Source organism: Aplidium turbinatum, chromosome 15, assembly GCF_918807975.1.
Source record: "Aplidium turbinatum chromosome 15, kaAplTurb1.1, whole genome shotgun sequence".
Lineage (NCBI taxonomy): Eukaryota > Metazoa > Chordata > Ascidiacea > Aplousobranchia > Polyclinidae > Aplidium > Aplidium turbinatum.
In genome coordinates, this window is record NC_137486.1 from 20,544,053 (window position 1) to 20,565,411 (window position 21,359).

The following is a 21,359-nucleotide window of genomic DNA, read 5'->3' on the forward strand; positions in this document are numbered from 1 at the left end:
TCGACGATATGGGAGGTTCTAAACCAGGGATCCGCAAATTTGGATAGCGAGACCATCCACAGTGGGTCGCAAAAGGGTTTAAACTTACTATAAATATAACTTGTATGTCAAAAATAAATACAATCATATACTCTTTGACGCACTGAGCTTCGTCTTTCCACCTAAAACATCGGGAAGCTGATCGTGAACGACATGTTCAGAACAATGGAAAACCTCCGTCCTTCTGCCGCGAACCAAAATATCTTATAGGGTGTCACTAGACAGATCGCTCACATACCACCATTTGATGTCACTGTGCAAGAAACTGATATCCGGCGCTGCGCTACTCAATCGCCTGGCAGGCTCTAGCTGGGAGGTGAGAGCTGACACTGCGTATATAGCAGCCTTAGCCCTTGTCTACTCTTCATCGGAGTACTGGGCACCTGCTTGAAGCTGCAGTGCTCACTGCCACATTATCGACACAGCCATAAACAGCGCCTTGCGCACAGTGACCGGGTGCCTGCGTCCCACACCATTAGGACAATCTCCCCATTCTCGCTGGCATCCAACCCGCTAATCTTCGTCGTAAAGAAGCCACTCTGTCTCTCAGTCGACGGGCACTGGAGCCTAACCATCTTCTCCACCACCAGATCTCTGCTCTCCAAACGAGCCCCCCGTCGACTGAAATCAAGACACCCATCCGTGCTAGCTGCTCAACTTCTGATCAACGAAGCTGATGAACAAAACATTTCTGCGGCTACTTGGGCAGACCATCTATTGAATTCTGAACGGAAGTCAAGTAGCCTATTACCAGACTCCATTCGTTCATTTCCTACGCCGACACATGCTCCATAGGCCTGACACTACAAAGACAGGTATGGGTGCGCCTCAACAGTCTTCGTACAGGCGTCTGGCTTTTCCGCTTAACCATGCACCAATGGTGAATGGCCTGTTCCTCCTCCTGTGAATGTGGTGCCGAGGAACAGACGGCAGACCACATCATCAATGACTGTGTAGAACGGAGTGGAAGGTCTGCGCGTCTTGGATGATGAAACTGTGGCGCCCGAGAGCTCTGACGTAACGCACATCACATACTGACGTCATATGGAATTCTAGCACCTTCGTTTCCAATCAACAAATACCGCATACGTTCGGAATGCAATCCTGTAATCAATCTTTGTACCGTGCCTGAATCATAATATCACTGTATTTCATCGATAAGTGGATCCACCGTTATATAATGTTAAATGATCGTATGTAGAATTGGCAATGCCTGTAGATTGCGCCTTTCCAATTAAGCTAGAGTGCTTCTTAAGTAACGGCAACCATGATCTTTACTATTCAACTAGACCTTTACGATTCAACTAGACTAGACTGTACTACTAAACCAATGTACTAGACTGCACTGTACTGTACTTTACTATTCAACTTTACTAGACTTTACTATACTATACTATTCGAGACGATTCAAGAAAGTTCGCTAGTATTTTCTGTTTGCAACCAAGCTGGCTATTTGATTTCTACAAGTTGAAGTTCTATTCTTTGAAAGTTCGGTGTTCTTAGTTCGCTATGTTTAAATCTCTGTTCTCCTGAAAATAGTGGATCGATTAATAAACGACGGAGCCTTGAAGGATTCAATCTCGTAGTCAAGCATTAGCTGTCAAGCCAGTTAGTAAATAGACAGTGTAAAGACCATCGTGTCCTGGTCATTCCTTGCCAGTCCCAATCTCGTTCTGCCCAGGAATGTCGCCGTCAGCACAGACGGCAGCATATGAGCGCGCGCACTAACCGACGCGTCCGCTACAAAACCAAAGACTGGCTGCTCTCTAGTAGCCTTCCAGTGTAGTCCTGGAACATTGTGAATCTGGAGTGGTGAAAGGATAGATCCTTGGCCCCAGAGGCTTACATTCGCTTATTAAGCCCAATTTGGTCCATTCCTGAACTACTGAAAGTATAGGAGTGTAGAAAATTCCCCCTTCCGTTCAATGAGCCCAAAATTGTCCGGTCCCGATGTGGGCTTAATAAGCGGGGACGACCGTATTGATATTAAATTGCAAAACATTTTGCGCAAAATTATATGCTTCTGAAACGTTTGGGCCGCAAAGATTTCGAACGATTGTCTTTTGGGTCGAGCCAACAAGTATTTGCGGACCCCTGTTCTAAACAAGCAACAATATATTAACATGTTTATTCAGAACTATCTGGTAGGTTTCAGCTGATCATAGGTAGATCCTGTGATCGCACGTAGGCTACTCTACACCTTCTCCAAAATGTGGACCTTTTCGGCTCAAGGGGGGATCCCGGGAACCCTGAGAACCCTCCCTGGCTACGGGCCTGAAGTTTCAGAGCATTGATAAAAAATTTTAAGAGGAAAGGCTTATGGTACCCATGGTCACCTGCAGATGCGGCCTGATTTGTCACATTTTGCAGATTTTGATTACAATTACTGCTAGTGCTTGACTGACATTTTTTGAGATGTTTTTACTTTTTGCGGTTTCCTAATGACATAAAACTTTTTTGTTGCCTTGGGGAAGCAGTAGCAAATGAGAAAAAGTAAGTTGAAAAACGAAAATCAGACTGTTATCGAAAAATTAACAGTCTGACTAAAATCTTCGAAATCAAATTTTCTTTGTTTTTCAACATGTGAGGATGTTAAAACCTATTGTGTCATCTGGAAAAAAGAGTAAAGAAAGCGTAAAAATCTAATTTTTAGAAAAATTTATTTAAACGTTTGCCCAAAGTTGGAAAAATCTAAAAATTTCTGCAAAATGTGACAAATCAGGCCGTATCGTTAGGTGGCCATGTGGTACCGTACGGATCGAAATATTTATGTACAATTTTATACATATACGTCTACGATTACGACTAATCGGAACGAAATTAACTGACTACCAATATTTTCTACGTGACTTAAAAAGAAAAAAATTCTTCAACAAATTGTTTATATTTCTATGCTGTTTTAATAGTATCTAGCCTACTGTAGGCTATAGTTTTTTGTTAGTCTTGTAAGACCTGGTGCGTTGCGTTCTGAAATGGCTTTGCACGTGGTAGGATTTCTTTCAGGGGTTTTCTTTGCCTACCTTGCTTTACGTGATGAGCTAACGTATCAAGGGTGTTCCCCTCAAGACCATCAACACTTTTGATAACCCACCAAGGTCGATCAACATGACAACTGTCTTTATATCTTGCTTTTTTGTTTATTTTTTTACTCATGTAAATTGTTAAAAAAATTCACTAGCTTATTTTTTTCTCTTTTTTCTAAATTTATAAAAATTTTATTAAGGTGTTGCGACCGTGGCATATTTTAAACTGATTGTCCTGCTTTGGTATCATGCACGTTATAACGTCCGCGTTTTGTCGCTTCTACCTTTTTCTAGACCTCTGCTATGTTTGTCATTTATTTGAGATGGTCAAAAATAAAAACAACTGAACTGAACGTATTTCAGCATTTTTAAAAATTTTAAAGTCGATGGTTATTTTCTAAATTCATATTTTGCGTTGGATTCTGTTTTATATCAAAATCTCTTTTTCAAACTTAACTTTTAAAAAAAACTTTCAATTAATTATTATCTTATTAAAAATCTTATTAAAAACTTTTCTTTTTTTCAAAACTTTCAACTCGATGGTTATTTTCTAAATTCATATTTTGTGTTGGACCATTTGATATCAAAATTTCTTTTTCAAACTTATATTTTAAATTTCATTTTTTGGGAAATATTGTTTAAATGGCTTAATCCTAGCAACCCATTTGGGTGCCTGTTGCACACGAATTCCCTTGGTCACATCTATAACTTATTACAACCGGCCGAACCAATCCAGCATTCCAAACCAGAGTCGAGGCCAGTGATACCCAGCCATTTGTGGTCGGGGACTCAACTGTCTAAAAGGAATCAAGGGCCTCATCCATTTCTAGTAGCCTACTGTAGATTCGCAGTAGCCTACTGTAGATTCGCAGTGCCTGCGGAAAATAAGGCACTTCTGTTGAATTTACAGTAGTGAGTGAACTACTTATTTCTTGTGACTTTTGAATCTTTATCCTCGGACCGACATGGCTTTGACAGGTTATTCCTGGTAGTTTCGCATACTTGTAGAGGATTTTGACGCAGGGCCGGTTACCGAGATTGACAGAGTGAAGTTTCCAATTGTTGAAGTCTTGTTGCCGGGGAATCATTCCATCCATTAGGTGCCGCTGAATGAAGAGCAGTCCTTAGTATGCGTTGCCCCGAGAGTCGAACCAGCGCTGCTTGATCTTGAAGTTTTTTCGGTCACGAAGTCACGCGCTAGCCAAAAGAGCTATCAGGGTGGACACAAATTGTTTCATGCGCCTCTTTTGTTTGGCTGCTGCCTGTTGAGGCTCTTTGCTGCTAGGCGTTATTGCTGTGAAATTTTGTTGAATCAGTTGATTAATAGATTAGGTGACATAGTTCTTCCCTTTCGGCACAGTTATTGATCTTTTGACTTTGTCTACTAATGAAAATTGCTTCTTTGAAGAGCATTATTTTACCGCATCTTTTTCGCTTGTAATGATTGTAAATTCCAAGTCGGCGAGGCACTGTTGTTGATGATCAAAGACCGAACTTTCATCTGAGCTATTAGGTGTTCGTTCAGGCGGAAGTGGAGTGGGCGGATCGTGCTGCCTATGTACCTTTCCCTTGCATTTCTTGCATATGATCTTGTAAACACAGTTCTTGGTGGTACACATGTTGTCGTTCCGAAGTGGTTCGGATTTAATAACAAAAACTCTACTATCATTGCTAACAGCGCAATAACAGGCTAAGTAACGATGGCGGTGTTTTAGTAATAAAGATAAAAAAATACACTGCAATTGCTTAATATTTATATTCGTATAGTCGCAACACACCAGAACATCTGCATACGTTGAATCATTTATAGGTTGCAGGAATATGGTATCGTTCGAAGCTTGTTGTATTGTGACATGCATTAAGTTCAATGAAATGGTTTGAATTTAAATCTAACAGAATCGAAATCAAATGGATTTGATGAATAAATACGAGCGCTTTTGTGTGTAGATCGAGGAAACGTCAAATCACTATGAAACATAATTATCAAGTATTCTATTTGAATAAGGTCCTTCTGATGATCTTCCTTTTAAGGTAAAACAGGCTGTAGAGGTTTTAGAAAGTAATAACTATATTTGACGTAATGTGTTCTGCTTGTCTTTTTTGCTTGGCATTGAGCACTTTTAGTAGTATTAATAATATTTATTAATTATCATATTTTGGCGTTTCCAATCAGAGTTTGCAGTACGAAGACTGGTTCTTCGTTTGCCGAAGTGAACCCAGACATAAAATATAGCCTAAGCGTAACTCAAAAAATAACAAAAGTGTGCACCAGGTTTAAAGCAGCAGGAAATTGCAGAGTGGATTAAATAAGTGCAAAGTAGCAAAAGAAGTAACCTACGGCTACGAGATAAGCTCTAGGTCTACCGCACAGGCTTTTTGGCATAATCTGAGCCCCTGTGGTGAAGCTCATGCTGGAATCACCCACCAAAAGCAAAGAACTTTGTAAACTAATGAAATACAACATTGCAGCTCTATGTGAAAGAATTAAAAAGGTTTAATAAGCTTCATGATAGCTTGCAGGGACTTATTTCATCACCATAAGAATAATGACGGAGATGGGAGTAAAAAATGATTCACCCCCCCAATCTGCTCAATATAAAAGATTGGCTTCATTGGGCTGTACTTTGGTTAAAAATGTGGCACTAAAAATAGCTAGTATGACCACTAAACGCAAGATTCCTCCAGGCACAGACCTATGGTTACATCACCACTTCTTATAAAGTGTCCTCACTGTGGGAGAACCGACCATTGTACATCTGGAAATGGAAGTTCAACTATCTTTTTCTCCATGTGCTGAATTTAGTGTTTAATGTTCGTCTATCTTGTCGATCAAACGTATTCCTTGTTATAAATAGTGGCTGGCTGCTCGGGCTGGTAACCGTAGTTTCTATGAGCTGCTATTGGTGGTCCATTTGTGTTGTAATTATAGCTTCCAGAATACTCGTCATCATCCGAAGACATTCTGCAAACTGTGACGATGATTGCAATTCCAGTTATGACCATGACAGCACCACCAACCCAACCAACAACTAGAGCCCATCCGAATACCATTCTGAAAAACAAAGTTATTTTTTAACTAATTAATTTAATTTTGAACACAGCTGTAACTTTTAATAGCTAAAAAAGAAACAAAATGGTATAGAAGACAGTACAACATTCGCACTTATCTGCTCCCTAACCGAGAACTCTGGTAGGACACTTCAAAGGGTGTTGGTTCGACACCGCTCAAGAGCATGTGGCTGTGACTTAGCAGGACACTTAAAGGCATGCCTGGATGTGGACACGAAGATTGGCTTCCTTGCCTTTCCATCCACTTAATCTAAATCTTCAACTATCCGGCGTGATCATGGGTAAGAGAAAAATAAATATCAGCAAAGAATTACCTTTAAATTTTCCTAACGCCACATAAACTGTTGTAAGGACGAAAATAGTGGATGGATTTAATAAACAACTCTTACCTAACAAACTCGTCTCCTAACTTTTCCAATGCAAAATACTGTTCCAACACTTTTGACGCGTAGAATCCAGTTGCTGCAAGAATGCAACCCCCAGACAGGAAAGACCCAACCCCAGCAACGATTTTTGCTCTTTTCTGAAATTGCCAGAATTTTTAGATAAAATTGGATTCATTGCAGGTTGTCGTTCCATTTACTTCGAGCACAGCAACTAAATTTGAAACCAATCTATGTAATACCGTTATGGATTAATATGGGTTAAAGTTTTCTTCTCTTTTTGTAGAATGCTTTGCCAACGTCGTGTAGAAGTTTTTGTTTAATACACTAAATGTTGTATATCTTTAGTTTTTCATAGTTTTGTTGATATATATTTGTTATGTCCAATGTATTCAAAGTTGTGTTTAACCTGAGTGGCCAGGTAGCCTAATTGTTGGCCAATCAAAAAAATCCTACTCTTTACTTTCTCAGGCCACAAATCAAACGTGTTTTACATTGATTTAACGTCTACAGACGTTAAATCAATGTAAAAAACGGTTGATTTGCTACCTCGTACCTTGAAAGTAGGGCTGGTATGTGCACAGGCACAGGATTCCTCATTGTCGTACGTCTCGCAATCACAAACCCCACAAAACAATCCTGCTAATGCGATTAAGCCCAAGCAGAAAGACAAAAGACCAAGGCCACGACCTAAAAAGAGCAAACAGGTTAAAAATTATAACCACGGAAAAGCGTACATCAACCCTAACAGCTGCTTCTGACACAACTGGATGAGCTTATATAAGTAGTAACATACAGTAACTACTTGGCCCTATCTAAGGCGCTTGAGAGGATAATTTACGCCCGGTTTCAAGAAGATTCTCAAACCAAAATAAAATCCAAATTGTAAAATGCCAATAAAACCGTCAAGAAAATAGATGGTTTTTGTTATAGTCGTCATTTTATTTACGTTGATTTTATGTAATTTGTGACCTGCCTCACTACATAATAACATTCAGCGTTTTCTGGAACAGACGATGGAATTGATTACCACCGCACAACGCGTGTAATCAATTAAGCGTTCTGTACCACGTTCCTTAGTTGATTGTTTTGCGTTTCTTTCTTACTATATATTGCGTTACTTTTATACACTGAATCAGTAAGTAACAAGAGGTAAATGGTTTTCTCACTTGGTTGGCTACTACAATTATTATTGCTTATTTTATATTAAACGTCTGGAAATACAACAGTTTTGGTTCATTTTCCCTAAAATCAAAGTTGCCATCAAACCGATGGATGCCATTTTTTTCGTATCGAACTTAGGCCTACACCTTGTAGGTAAATATTTTGGTTAAGTGGACGGGAAGGCAAGGAATCCAATCTTCGTGTCCACCTTTAGACACGCCTTAAAGCCTTCAATTGGTCTGCCAAAGACACAGCTGCATGCTCTTAAGCGGTGTCGAACTGACGCCATTTCGAACGCCGAACCAGGGCACTCGGCTTTACAGCCAACAAGTCGATTGGCTGGTTTTGAATCTTGGTCCTTGGACTGACAAAACCTTGATAGGTTATTCCTGGTAGTTTCCCATACTTATATAGGCTTTTGACGCAGGGCCGGTTTCTGAGATTGACAGAGTAAAGTTTTCCGATTGCTAAGGTGTTGCTTTCAGGAAATTATTCAATCCACTAGGTGCCGTTGAATGGAGAACTGTCCTAAAATGTGCTGCTCAAGCGCACACTCCGAGAGCCGAACCAGCGTCGCTTGAACTTGCGTCGGGCGCTTAACCACTGAGCCAACATGCGGGCTACTTAACGACAATACGAAAGAAGACGATCACAAACCAATTAGATGGAAACAAATATATAAAACAAATATAAAATCCAATTCTAATGAACAAACACGAAAATTTCAAATAGTCTTCACTTTTGTACCCTAGATGATTTCATTGACTACCCCCGATGGTTTCATTGATTACCCAATGATTACCACAATTTCGGTTGCATTGCCGAGTGGTGAGAGCCCTGGAACGACGTTCGATAGGGCGCCAGTTCAATACCACTCAAGAGCATGTGGCTGTGTCTTTGGTAAGACAGTTAAATGCTTGCCTGAAGGTGGTCACAAAGATTGGCTTCCTTGCCTTCCAGTCCACTTAATATAAATCTTCAACCACCGGGCGTAAGCTTGGATACGACGACCCCAATGGTATACCATTTAAGAAGGTAAGAAGTGGTTTGTTTGTTTTGGGTAAAATTCTCTCCGCTTTGTGTCTATCCACCTACAAATTACAAGTACGTTTAGGCTATACTTTTAGTTTTACGTACGTACCAAGTTGCAGTTCTATGTCGAGTCCCAAGAACCAACGATTAAAATCTCTGCAGCCCCAACTCCCTGTGTTCAACGAATCACATCTCATCCACAATCCTTGATGCTAATAACAAAAGAACAATAATGAAGTGCGTTTTGATGTAGCGCTGTTGCCCATCGCGGATGCGAAACAATTAAACATGAAAAGTTCTGTAAAAGCAATGAAACGTCGAACCAATCAGAGGTTACAGGAACAGGATTTTAACTAATCAGAAGTTACAGGAACAGGATTTTAACCAATCAGAAGTTAAAAAGGTAAAGAGGGTCCCATACTTGATTCAAGACAGTGTCAGGTATGAGAAGTTAAGGTTCTCATTGTACTAAGCCTCCGGCACTAAGGAGAGGAGGGTGTCCAGTTCCATTCTCTCGGCCACCTTTACTTCATCAACTACGCCCACCCAATTTATTACACCCTGGGTAGAGGTGAGTGGTGTTTTCAATAACCTGCTGAAGCCGGGAGTCGAACCAGGTTTGCATAATTGGAAAGCCAACGCCTTATCCGTTGCGCCATCTCACCGTAATCAGAAGTTACAGGTAGAAAAAATAAAACATGCAAGGATTTACCGTAATCAGAAGTTACAGATAGAAAAAATAAAACATGCATTTATGATAGAAAATACAGTAAGTTATGGGAATGACTCGACGTCGGCAGCTTGGCGTTGAAGGTTTGTGTTAGGAAAGTATTAGTCATTTTGATGACATGCGTTCGATTCTCAGCCTTGCCATAGCTCTTTTTTCCTCTGTAATTACCAACAAAGTTCAAAGCAAGAATCCACTTTCTGGCGGAGTGCTGGAAAGGTTGCAATTGGACGGTAGCCACATGTTCTGATTGGTTGGCCGTGTCATTGCACTCATTGGGATCTTACTAGGAATTGACCTGTGTATGTGGTTACCGTCGCGGATATTCTTTGCTCTCAATCTTTTCAAAGGCAGCCAATTCAGCACAAACAAAAAATCAACACTTTAATATGAACGACTTTTGGCCCACGACAGTTCATACTGTAATACAGCCGGAATAAGAATATATTTGAATAAGGAAGAGTGAGGAGACAGTTGTGGCAAGAAACGCTAGTAGAGTCTATGTTTTCTAAAAGTTGGCTATGTCACACATTTGAATTGTCATTTGCTTGCAAAGCAGCAGAATAGCTTAGTGATTGATTTAGATTACTCAGGATTTACAGCAAAGATGCGCATATATGAAAGAAGCTGAACTTGATGGCGCAATGTAATCTTCAAATTTTGTTTTGAAAATTCAAGGGTTTACTGCATGTTCGCAAGTAACCTAAAAACTTTTAAAATTTGAAGATGTACATTGGTACTGAACATGAAACGTTGGTAAAACTTCATAAAACTATGAAGTTTTTTATCGGCAAATGAATGTCGTTTGACAAAAAGATTAAGGTAAATGCGGATTACCCGAAACTTTGAAGTGCTTATAATTACATCTTGCTCTGCTTATAAAGTTTTCTTATAAACCTTCGCCCACAGCTGCAAGAAGCTTTGTGCCGCAGGCAATTTGCAGCAGAAGGAAATTGACTTTCTCAGTAAGCACAATGGTGACAATTCTACTCTAATTCAACATCTCTAGACGTTGAACCAGTGTGAAAAAAGATTAAATTTTTGTCTGGTTTGTTGAACTTAAAACTACGGTTAACGCTGAGAAAACATCTTCTCAAGCAATAAGATTTGTTTAACACAGTGATTGTTTCGAAGTTTCAATTTACCTAGATTATATTTGAATAAGCACCTTCTGACGGTCTGCAAAAGTTGAAACAGGCTGTAAAGGTTGCTTTAATAATAGCGGTTCATTTTACTTGAATTAGCTATACTTAGCATTGCGCTTGGCATTGCGCACTCTTTTGTGGTATTAGTACTATTTATCGCACTAAACCACGTTAAACGTACATTTGAGTACCTCATCAAAAGACCGTATTAGAATGAACATTCGTCAAAACTGGTAATAATTAGCGAAGCTAGAAAATATGAAGGAACCCTAATCACGAATGCATGTGTCTACAACATTTTCCAAATCCAAATGTTTAAAACTTAAAAACGCTATCTAATCATTTCACAGCCAAGAAATCAGTCGTTTATGTTGAGTTTTTTTTTGTGACAACTGCACCAACCAAACTTTTTATTTTGCACAACAATAACATGGCAAAGCTTATGGCCTACTACAGTATATTCAGATCTTTATATTTATCTATAGATTGCTTCCTCGATTATCCAGTCTAGTTTGGACAATCGTTTCAGAAATTTGATCGGATAAGCAAAAGACGGATAACTGAATTGTTATATTTAAGTAAAGAAAACGACAGAGTAACATTATTATGATACTAGTTTAAAGTTTAAAATTGATGAAGTTCAATATTGTACCAATAACTTGCCCACTTGACTATCAGTTTAACAGTTGATATACTGAAAAAACTTTCGTACCATATCACACACTTTCAGCTTGTCTTCAACCAGTGCCGGTGTTAGGGTATTTTGTGCTCTGTGCGGAATATGCTTTGCGGGCCCCAATGAAAATGATCCAATTCAGTAGCTATTTTGAAAGGGGAAGGGGCGGGCGAAGCCTGACGGCGTGATCGCCGAAGACGACACCCAGCGACGGGGTCTGGGGGGGCTCCTCCACAAAATTTTAAAAAATTACTTTGAATTTGGTGCATTCTGAGAGCATGTTTAACAAAAATTTGGGTATGAATATTACTGTAAAATGGTGCTGTCCGGTGGCATATGGCCATTGTTTTTTCAGCATATAATGTATTATTTTAAAAAAATGTAATAATCTTGCTAGTTCTGTTTCAATGACAAAAATGCCAAGACTTGATAAGTAGGCTAGTCCTGGCCCATTGTAGCCAAAGCAGCCCTGATTGTTTTAATGGTGACGCACTGTTACTTTATTGACAGTGCTGATGCATCCACGATTAGATTTACTTAAAAGTAAAATTCTCGGAAACAATTCTTGCAACGGCTAGAAAACCATAAAATTTTGAAACGTTGTTGAAAAATAAAGCAACCGGATAATCGAATGCCGTTTAATCGAGGTACGGATAATCAAGGAAGCGCTGTATATGATATTCATCCGGGTCCAACGCTACATAAAAGTGAACAATTTCACTTCTTGTGTATGAGGTACTAGCAGTCACGTTCTAGGCAATGCAGCCATTGGACTGTGTTGCTGTCAAGCGCTGTGAGATTGGTATTTCCATTTCGAGGTCCGTAAATGGGGCATTAATGAATGATGTGTTGCGCGGTTTCGGTGGTTGATCCATACACACAGGATGACGATTCAAACATTTTAAGAACATAATATTTCAATAAAAAACATAAATAACTCACGTAGCCAATATCTTGTCTGACACGTGTTTCTTCTCTCACTTTCCAAAAAGGGGAAAATAAGCAAATTACGACCAAGCAGTTGCCAAGAAGTAGCAACAGAGTTAAGAAAATGTCACACGCTTTACCCATGGTACAGTTTTAGATGTTTTCAGTTGCAATCTAGAAGCACAAATCCATTATGTTGCTTTTTTAATGTATTGCTTTGCTGTTGAATAATGCCATTCAATTCAATTAACGTTGTCTATTATTGTCTAGACTTACTTCTTACCCAAAACTGTAGCTACGAATCTAAGAGCAACCGCTGCATTGCTTTGAGAAACTACTAATTCCCAATCAGGGCCAGCAATCTAATGTAGTTTGAAGTTGAAAGTAATCTCTTTTCTCTGCCCTCGAGTATAATCTCTCTGCATGTTTAGCTAGCTCCACAATGGTTCATTAATTTATTGATTGAACTATTATTCCCCAGTTTAAAAAAGCCTGTTTTTTTAAATTTAATCCTAAAAGTTGTTTGAAAAACTTGAAAAACATTGAATCACTGACACATGTCGGCGGCATATCCAAGTGTGGTGCGAACCTGATACGGCACTCGGAAGGTCACTGGTTTGACTCCGCTCGAGCATGCAGCTGAGTTATGTAGAACACTAACCATAGTCATGTTGACAAGCGGTGTCACTAGATTAGGCCGACCTACCTACGGAACAGCTGTTTTAATGAGTTTATCAAATTGCTACCCAGTAACTTTAAACGTTTATTATTCACATTTTTAGACTAATTACGCACCTTCTACCGCTCTAAAAGAACCCTTGACAAACTTAACTTTACAACCAACTCACTGACATTACAATATAAAAGTGACCAGCCTAGTGGGTAGGCTAATCATATCTTCTTGCTACAAGTTTATAATAAATCCTGATCGACCAGCTGTCTTTACTCATTTCTCCACTGATCTACCTTTGTATTGCATTTGAAAGAGAGTGTGAGAAATGTCATGTACTCAAAATAAAATTTGGGTGATGTAGACGCTTTTTATAAAAAAATGCATTTCTCCTTTTTCTGCTCTTAAATTTACGGTCCGATATTTTTCGAATGCAAAGCGATAAACAAACGACAGAGCACTCAATATTGAAGAGAACCGAAATTCGGATACATTGTTGAAATAACCTAGCACTAGTTTCCATAACATCGCCAAACGTGTTAGTTCTATCGTATCACAAATCCTTCAGCGATGGAACAATAAAGCTAAAGTTTTATTTCGCTTGAGGCTAGAAACCTCTTGAATTGACATGTTTTCATTTCTCTCTGTTTGATTTATCTGTCGTCATGTGATGCTGAGTGAGGCCCTAAGCAAATCACGTAATTACATTTTCTTTTTGTATACAGCAGAGGCAGAACAATTAGTGTCATAAGGAGAAAGTGCTCATCAACAAATTCAAAATAAGTTTTTGCCCCAAGCAGCTCAAGGTTGCTACACCATCAGTGTGACGTCGTTTACGTCATATTAAGCAGTTAGGCTACAAATTCGGCAGTGACATCTTATTGCGTTACCTGGTGCAAAGAAAATCTTTCTTACGCTTTGTTCAAAAGTTTCTTTTCCTCACTCTTTGATATTTGTAAAGATTTAGCTTGCCGAGACGCTAATAGCCAAAATGTGCCCATTGAAAACATTTTTGATACGAATATCTTCGGCATGACCCAGCTCAGTGGCCGAGATGTTATCGTCTTCGACTCTAGTGCTGGTAGGTCTGGGATCAATTTCAGATCGAGTCATACCAAACACTTTAAAGACAATACCGATTGTGTTCTTTCTTACATAACCCATTAACTAATAATGTGATGATATTTTAAATATGATACAAAATTAAAATGAGGTCTTTTAGCCTTGTCGCTCAAAGACCCTAGCAGTTGCACAGAGGCAGTAAATAAAACCATAACATTTTTTAGCTAGTTTGCTTTTTTTCCTCACCTTGTTAGTTGCAATCCTGAGTTGGCCTAGAGTAGTATGCTCGCCTATGGCCCACCTGTGCTTAAAGCTCTTAAATATTTTATATCTTCATTTTGCAGCTTATATTCAATCGTGTGTCATCAGGTTCCATGGTTAAATAGAGACGCCAAGCTGTCGAATTAAAAATGTTTTGAAATGATAGTTCTTGCAACACAAAGTAGGCCTATGCCTGATAATAATAATAATAATAACGACGATAATAGCCTATACTGTATTTAGCGGTAGCGCTCCCCCAAACTGCTTGCTTTGGAGTGCTTCACAGCAGGTTTAAAAACAAGACTGTAAGTTTAACCTGCAGGCGAATACAAAACGTAAAACATAATTTTAAAGCAAGCTGGCATAACCTTACTTGTTTCTTTAACGAAACCGTTCTTAAACCTACAGCAGCGTATTTCAATATTAACATAAAATTCAGTGACATAATGTTTACAAAATATTGAAAAGGTAATGTTTTCAAGAAAAATATTTCTCTATCTTGTTGTTCTCTATTTTTCTCATGTAGGTTACATTCCAGCTTAGTTATCAAAAATGAAAACAACAAAAAATCCAGCAAAAGCAGTTGATTTTGTATTAATGTTCACTCTGACGTAACTGGTTTGTAGGCTACTCAGAATGCTGACGCACATGTTGCTCCATGGCATCTAATGAAAAATTTATTGCGAGTTGTCATCTTGCTTTGTACAGCATCACTAGCCACCAGCAGGTTTGAATTCACTTGAACACGAGCAGCAGATTGACAAGCATTGTGTCAAGGCATGAGTCCTAATCGAAACGACGCGACTTTGTAGGCTTACGTATCATCACTGACATCACCAGGATTTGGCACTGCTACCAGAAAATTATGGTCTGCTGCAAACCGCATAAGAACAAAAAAACTAAAACAAATGGCAACCTTTGTCGATAAAGGATGACAACTTAACCAAACTGTCCAAAATGCAACGCACCAAATCAGTCTACAGACCATCCCATATTGGAGTGCCCAGTAACCCAGCATCAAGGAGGATACCTCAAAGATACCTCACCACCAATGCAACAATGTTCTCATGGATTGGCTAAATAAAAATTGCTTGGACTTATAGCGTCAAACGAAACAACAAAATCATCGAAATCTACACTAGAATTTCTTTAACTCTAATAAATTTTAGGTAGGCACTTTAACAAGCAGATTTCTAATAATCTACGCGCGTATCCAATCCAACCACGAACCAATGAGATGCTACGTTATCTGTACGTTATCTACGTTATCTGCTATTGTGACCATTCCAGCATTCAGCCAGAGAATTAATAATTAGCCTACTTTGAACCTTGTTTGGTAATTACAGAAGAAAAAAGAGCTATAGCAGAGGTGGGAATCAAACCCACGTCATTGTAATGACTACTACCACCCTAACCCAATGCGCCAAGCCAACCGATGGCAAAGCAATGATTTAATTTAGCTAGAATTTGCGTTTTTCCTTAATTCTTCCCAAACGCAATCTTGCTAACGTCATGAAAAGCGTAGCTTCTGATTGGTTCGTGCTGGATTGGATGATGATGATGATGATGTTCGCCCTTCGTTTCCGAAGATGGCTGTAAGTTTATGTAAGTTTAAGTAAGTTTAAAATTGGATATGTAAGTTGTAAGTTTAAGTATTGTAAGTTTAGTTTAATGTAAGTTTAAGATTGGATATCTGCATGTTAAAGTGCCTACCTAAATTTTAAACAGACGTAACGCAGCAACAACACTACATTTAACATAAAAAAACAAAAACAATGAGCTAACGTTTTCGGCTAATCATACAGCCCTTTTCAAGCCTATAAGAAGAATAGTTTTAAAAGAAATACTAAAGAATAATACACTATCACAACAAAATATGGATAAATCTAAACATTTGAGAAACTTGCTAATCTAGCCTAGCTCACACAAACTGATAACTAAAAATTACGCAGCACAACTGGTCAAGTATTTGAGAGGTAAAATTAATTAATTGATTAAGAAATTATTAAATTAAATAATTGTTCAGAAATAAATAAATTCTAATAAATTTACTTTACAAATGTAGATACAAACGACCTGTTTAAGCCTGACGTGCGCGGGTTTGCTATGGTAGTAACGGTTTCCACTACCTTCCGTCTGTAGATGTTGAATCAATGTAAAATTGACGGAAATTGCTATCTGGGATTCGTGTGATAGGCGGTTAGTTTCAAGTCGAGGTTTCAGCAAGCAAGGTTTTATGGATACAACCAGGACCACTGAGAGGATAATCTGGGCCTGGTAGCCTACCGATGAGATCTTCAACTTAACTCAAAAATGGCTGCAATCGCAATGGGCAAGGAGTGGCGTAGCGGTTAGTGGAGTGGCACCTCACTCCACTGCCTGGGTTCGATACTTGGTGCTGACACGGAAGTCTTACTTAACTCATAAACGGCTGCAATCGCAATGAGCAAGGCGTAGCCGTTAGTGGAGTGGCAACTCAATCCACCGGCCCGTGTTCGATGCTTGGTGCTGACACGGGAAGTCTAACTTAACTCATAGAAGGCTACAATCGCATTGGGAAAAGAGTGGCGTAGCGGTTAGTAGAGTGGCACCTCACTCCACCGGCCCGGGTTCGATACTGAGTGATGTCACCAGAAGTCTAACTTAACTCATAAAAAGCTACAATCGCATTGGGCAATGAGTGGCGTAGCGGTTAGTGGAGTAGCAACTCACTCCACCAGGTAGGGTTCGATGCTTGATGCTGACACGGAAGTCTAACTTAACTCATAAAACGCTACAATCGCATTGGGCAAGGAGTGGCGTAGCGGTTAGTGGTGTGGCATCTCACTCCACCCGCCAAGGTTCGATACTTGGTGCTGACACGGAAGTCTAACTTAACTCATAAAGTCTACAATCGCAATGGGCAAGGAGTGGTGTAGCGGTAAGGGCAGTGGCAACTCAATCTACAGGGTTCGATACTTGGTGCTGACACGGGAAGTCTAACTTAACCCACAAAAGCCTGCAATCGCATTGGGCAAGGAGTGGCGTAGTGGTTAGTGGAGGGCACCTCACTCCACTGGCCCGGGTTCGATACTTGGTGCTGACACGAGAAGTCTAACTTAACTCATAAACGGCTGCAATCGCAATGGGCAAGGAGTGGCGTAGCGGTAAGTGGAGTGGGACCTCACTCCACCGGCCCGGGTTCGATACTGAGTGATGTCACCAGAAGTCTAACTTAACTCATAAAAGGCTACAATCGCATTGGGCAATTAGTGGCTTAGCGGTTAGTGGAGAAGCAGCTCACTCCACCTGGCAGTGTTTGATGCTTGGTGCTGACACGGGAAAGTCTAACTTAACTCATAAAAGGCTACAATCGCATTGGGCAATTAGTGGCGTAGCGGTTAGTGGAGAAACAGCTAACTCCATCGGCCCTGGTTCGATACTTGGTGCTGACACGAGAAGTCTAACTTAACTCATAAACGGCTACAATCAAAATGAGCAAAGAGTGGTGTAGCGGTTAGTGGAGTGGCATCTCACTCCAGCGGACCGGGTTCGATACTGAGTGCTGACACGGGAAGTCTAACTTAACTCATCAAAGTCTAAATTCGCTTTGGGCAAGGAGTGGTGTAGCGGTTAGTGGAGTGGCATCTCACTCTACCGGCCTGGGTTCGATACTTGGTGCTGACACGAGAAGTTTAACTTAACTCATAAACGGCTGCAATCGCAATGGGCAAGGAGTGGCGTAGCGGTTAGTGGAGTGGCATCTCACTCCACCGGCCCGGGCTCGATGCTTGGTCCTGACACGGGAAGTCTAACTTAACTCATAAAGTCTACAATCGCAATGGGCAAGGAGTGGTGTGGCGGTAAGAGGAGTGGCAACTCAATCTACAGGGTTCGATACTTGGTGCTGACACGGGAAGTCTAACTTAACCCACAAAAGCCTGCAATCGCATTGGGCAAGGAGTGGCGTAGTGGTTAGTGGAGGGCACCTCACTCCACTGGCCCGGGTTCGATACTTGGTGCTGACACGAGAAGTCTAACTTAACTCATAAACGGCTGCAATCGCAATGGGCAAGGAGTGGCGTAGCCGTACGTGGAGTGGGACCTCACTCCACCGGCCAGGGTTCGATACTGAGTGATGTCACCAGAAGTCTAACTTAACTCATCAAAGGCTACAATTGCATTGGGCAATTAGTGACGTAGCGGTTAGTGGAGAAATAGCTCACTCCATCGGCCCTGGTTCGATACTTGGTGCTGACACGAGAAGTCTAACTTAACTCATCAAAGTCTAAATTCGCTTTGGGCAAGGAGTGGTGTAGCGGTTAGTGGAGTGGCATCTCACTCCACCGGCCAGGGTTCGATACTGAGTGATGTCACCAGAAGTCTAACTTAACTCATCAAAGGCTACAATTGCATTGGGCAATTAGTGACGTAGCGGTTAGTGGAGTGGCATCTCACTCCAGCGGACCGGGTTCGATACTGAGTGCTGACACGAGAAGTCTAACTTAACTCATCAAAGTCTAAATTCGCTTTGGGCAAGGAGTGGTGTAGCGGTTAGTGGAGTGGCATCTCACTCTACCGGCCTGGGTTCGATACTTGGTGCTGACACAAGAAGTCTAACTTAACTCATAAACGGCTGCAATCGCAATGGGCAAGGAGTGGTGTAGCGGTTAGTGGAGTGGCATCTCACTCTACCGGCCTGGGTTCGATACTTGGTGCTGACACAAGAAGTCTAACTTAACTCATAAACGGCTGCAATCGCAATGGGCAAGGAGTGGCGTAGCGGTTAGTGGAGTGGCATCTCACTCCACCGGCCCGGGCTCGATACTTGGTCCTGACACGGGAAGTCTAACTTAACTCATAAAAGGCTACAATCGCAATAGGCAAAGAGTGGCGTAGCGGTTAGTGGAGTGGCACCTCACTTTACCGTCCAGGGTTCGATACTTGGTGATGACACGGGAAGTGTAACTTAACTCATAAATGGCTGCAATCGCAATGGGCAAGGAGTGGCGTAGCGGTTAGTGAAGTGGCACCTCAATCCACCGGGCCGGTTCGATACTTGGTTCTGACACGGAAGTCTAACCTAACTCATAAATGGCTGCTATCGCAATGGGCAAGGAGTGGCGTAGCGGTTAGTGGAGTGGCATATCACTCCAGCGGACCGGGTTCGATACTGAGTGCTGACACGGAAAGTCTAAATTCGCTTTGGGCAAGGAGTGGTGTAGCGGTTAGTGGAGTGGCATCTCACTCTACCGGCCTGGGTTCGATACTTGGTGCTGACACGAGAAGTCTAACTTAACTCATAAACGGCTGCAATCGCAATGGGCAAGGAGTGGCACCTCACTTTACCGGCCAGGGTTCGATACTTGGTGATGACACGGGAAGTGTAACTTAACTCATAAAAAGCTGCAATCGCAATGGGCAAGGAGTGGCGTAGCGGTTAGTGAAGTGGCACTTCAATCCACCGGGCCGGTTCGATACTTGGTTCTGACACGGAAGTCTAACCTAACTCATAAATGGCTGCTATCGCAATGGGCAAGGTGTGGAGTGGCAACTCAATCTACCGCCCCGGGTTCGATACTTGGTGCTGACACGGGAAGTCTAACTTAACTCATAAAAAGCTGCAATCGCAATGGGCAAGGAGTGGTGTTGCGGTTAGTGGAGTGGCATCTCATATCACCGGCCAGCGTTCGATACTTTGTGCTGACACGGGAAGTCTAACTTAACTCATAAACTGCTGCAATCGCAATGAGCAAGGAGTGGTGTAGCGGTTAGTGGAGTGGCACCTCACTCCACCGGCCCGGGTTCGATCTTGAGTGCTGACACGGGAAGTCTAACTTAACTCGTAAAATGCTGCAATCGCAATTGCAGCCACAAAGTTTGTATTGCGAAGAAACATTACACGACTCATTGTTACCATAGAAGCATCTTGTGAAATTGTTACATATGCTGATAAATTGCTTTCACGCCTGCCTTGTTCGTAAGTCTTTGTTGACTTGTGGGACCATCAAACACAATGCTGATGATGGGGTATTTTCCATACCATCTTTGTACAAATGCACAGTATTCTAATTCTAAACAACTGAGAGATATTATTTCATAAAAATCTTTGTAAAGCTGTGAAGAGAGAAAAATAACCTCAGACCTGGGAAAAAAATGCCCACGCAACACATTTGCTTTTTCAAACTTAATCTATATCTGAATATGTTATGGCCTATACAGGTGGTCTCAGAAGTAACAACAACCATAGCTCATACTGGTAGGCTGGCCTCCTTATTTAACTGACAGAGTGTGCAATTACCAGAATACGCATTGTTGCATGGATATCACTAAAATATAGGCTATAGGCTACCAGGTCTCAATAAACACCCTTCCTTTGTTAGTTTGTGCACCAGTTAGTGCACTGGTAGCCTATAACAGTGGCCTACTGCCACTACCATACTGCATTCATTGGTAGGCTACAATTACTTCACACCTGCATGCAATGCCATTTAAAATCCAAGATGTTAAATGAAAGAGAAATGAACTAAAACAACAACAGAAAACTCAAAATTTTAATATAAGCTAGAGTCTAGCTAGATGCTAGACGATTAGACATGCTGCATGTAAAGAACATTTAGACCTGTTTCCTTAAATTTCACTATAGCCTAGCATAGGCCTACTGGTACTCACTGTTATAGGCCTAGTGCACCTGTTACCGTAGGCTACCTAACGTTTTGACTTCTGTTGCAAACCAAATTAAATGAATAGCCTGACATAACTTACCGATAATGATGTTCTTGCAAACAGTTCCCAAAACAAATTAAACTAGGCTATAGGCTTGCCTGATACTCAGTTCTGTGATATTTAGGCTAGTAGCCTACTGCAGCCAGTGCAGAGTAGTAGATCAAGAATCTTTGCTGTCCCAAACCTACTCAGTACTTACTAGTTACTTACAAACCTCATGGCTAATAAGCTGGTCAGTGGTCACCGGAGCAACTTTGACTGCCAGAATTTTACACAGCTTGCTGACCGCTAGCCTAATCATTCTGCTACAATTTCAACCATGTTTTTGCTGAAAGCATAGCTAGATAACTGCGCCACTAGCGGCGCAAGGTGCTGCTTCAAAAACGGCCATAACTTTTTTTGCCAAGGGTCCCTGGTTGAAGGAGAGTGATAATCCTAATCTAGAGGAATTAAGCTTTCCAACGATACCAAATTTG

The 21,359-nt window shown here is 40.9% G+C and overlaps 1 protein-coding gene across 2 annotated transcripts; it reads right to left on the bottom strand.

The window, feature by feature from the left end:
• Positions 1–4,757: 4,757 nt before the first annotated feature.
• Positions 4,758–12,355, bottom strand: LOC145784547 (claudin-1-like). Of its 2 annotated transcripts, none has more exons than XM_082596391.1 (5): positions 12,201–12,355; positions 8,820–8,922; positions 7,071–7,204; positions 6,521–6,654; positions 4,758–6,114 (listed from the first exon to the last, which is right to left on the bottom strand). In XM_082596391.1, exons 1-5 carry the CDS (start codon positions 12,327–12,329, stop codon positions 5,892–5,894), a joined length of 723 nt encoding a protein of 240 aa, XP_082452517.1. In that variant the 5' UTR covers positions 12,330–12,355; the 3' UTR covers positions 4,758–5,891. The 2 variants fall into 2 exon arrangements, with proteins under 2 accessions (XP_082452517.1, XP_082452518.1); XM_082596392.1 differs by lacking the exon at positions 12,201–12,355 and adding an exon at positions 9,132–12,194.
• Between the last annotated feature and the right edge of the window lie 9,004 nt (positions 12,356–21,359).

Coding starts and splice junctions, on each gene's coding strand:
- LOC145784547 (XM_082596391.1), bottom strand. CDS start 12,329: ATGGGTAAAGCGTGTGACATTTTCTTAACTCTGTTGCTACTTCTTGGC. Junction 8,923..12,200: donor TCAGACAAGATATTGGCTAC/GTGAGTTATTTA, acceptor TTTTGTTATTAG/CATCAAGGATTGTGGATGAG. Junction 6,655..7,070: donor ATACCAGCCCTACTTTCAAG/GTACGAGGTAGC, acceptor TGGCAATTTCAG/AAAAGAGCAAAAATCGTTGC.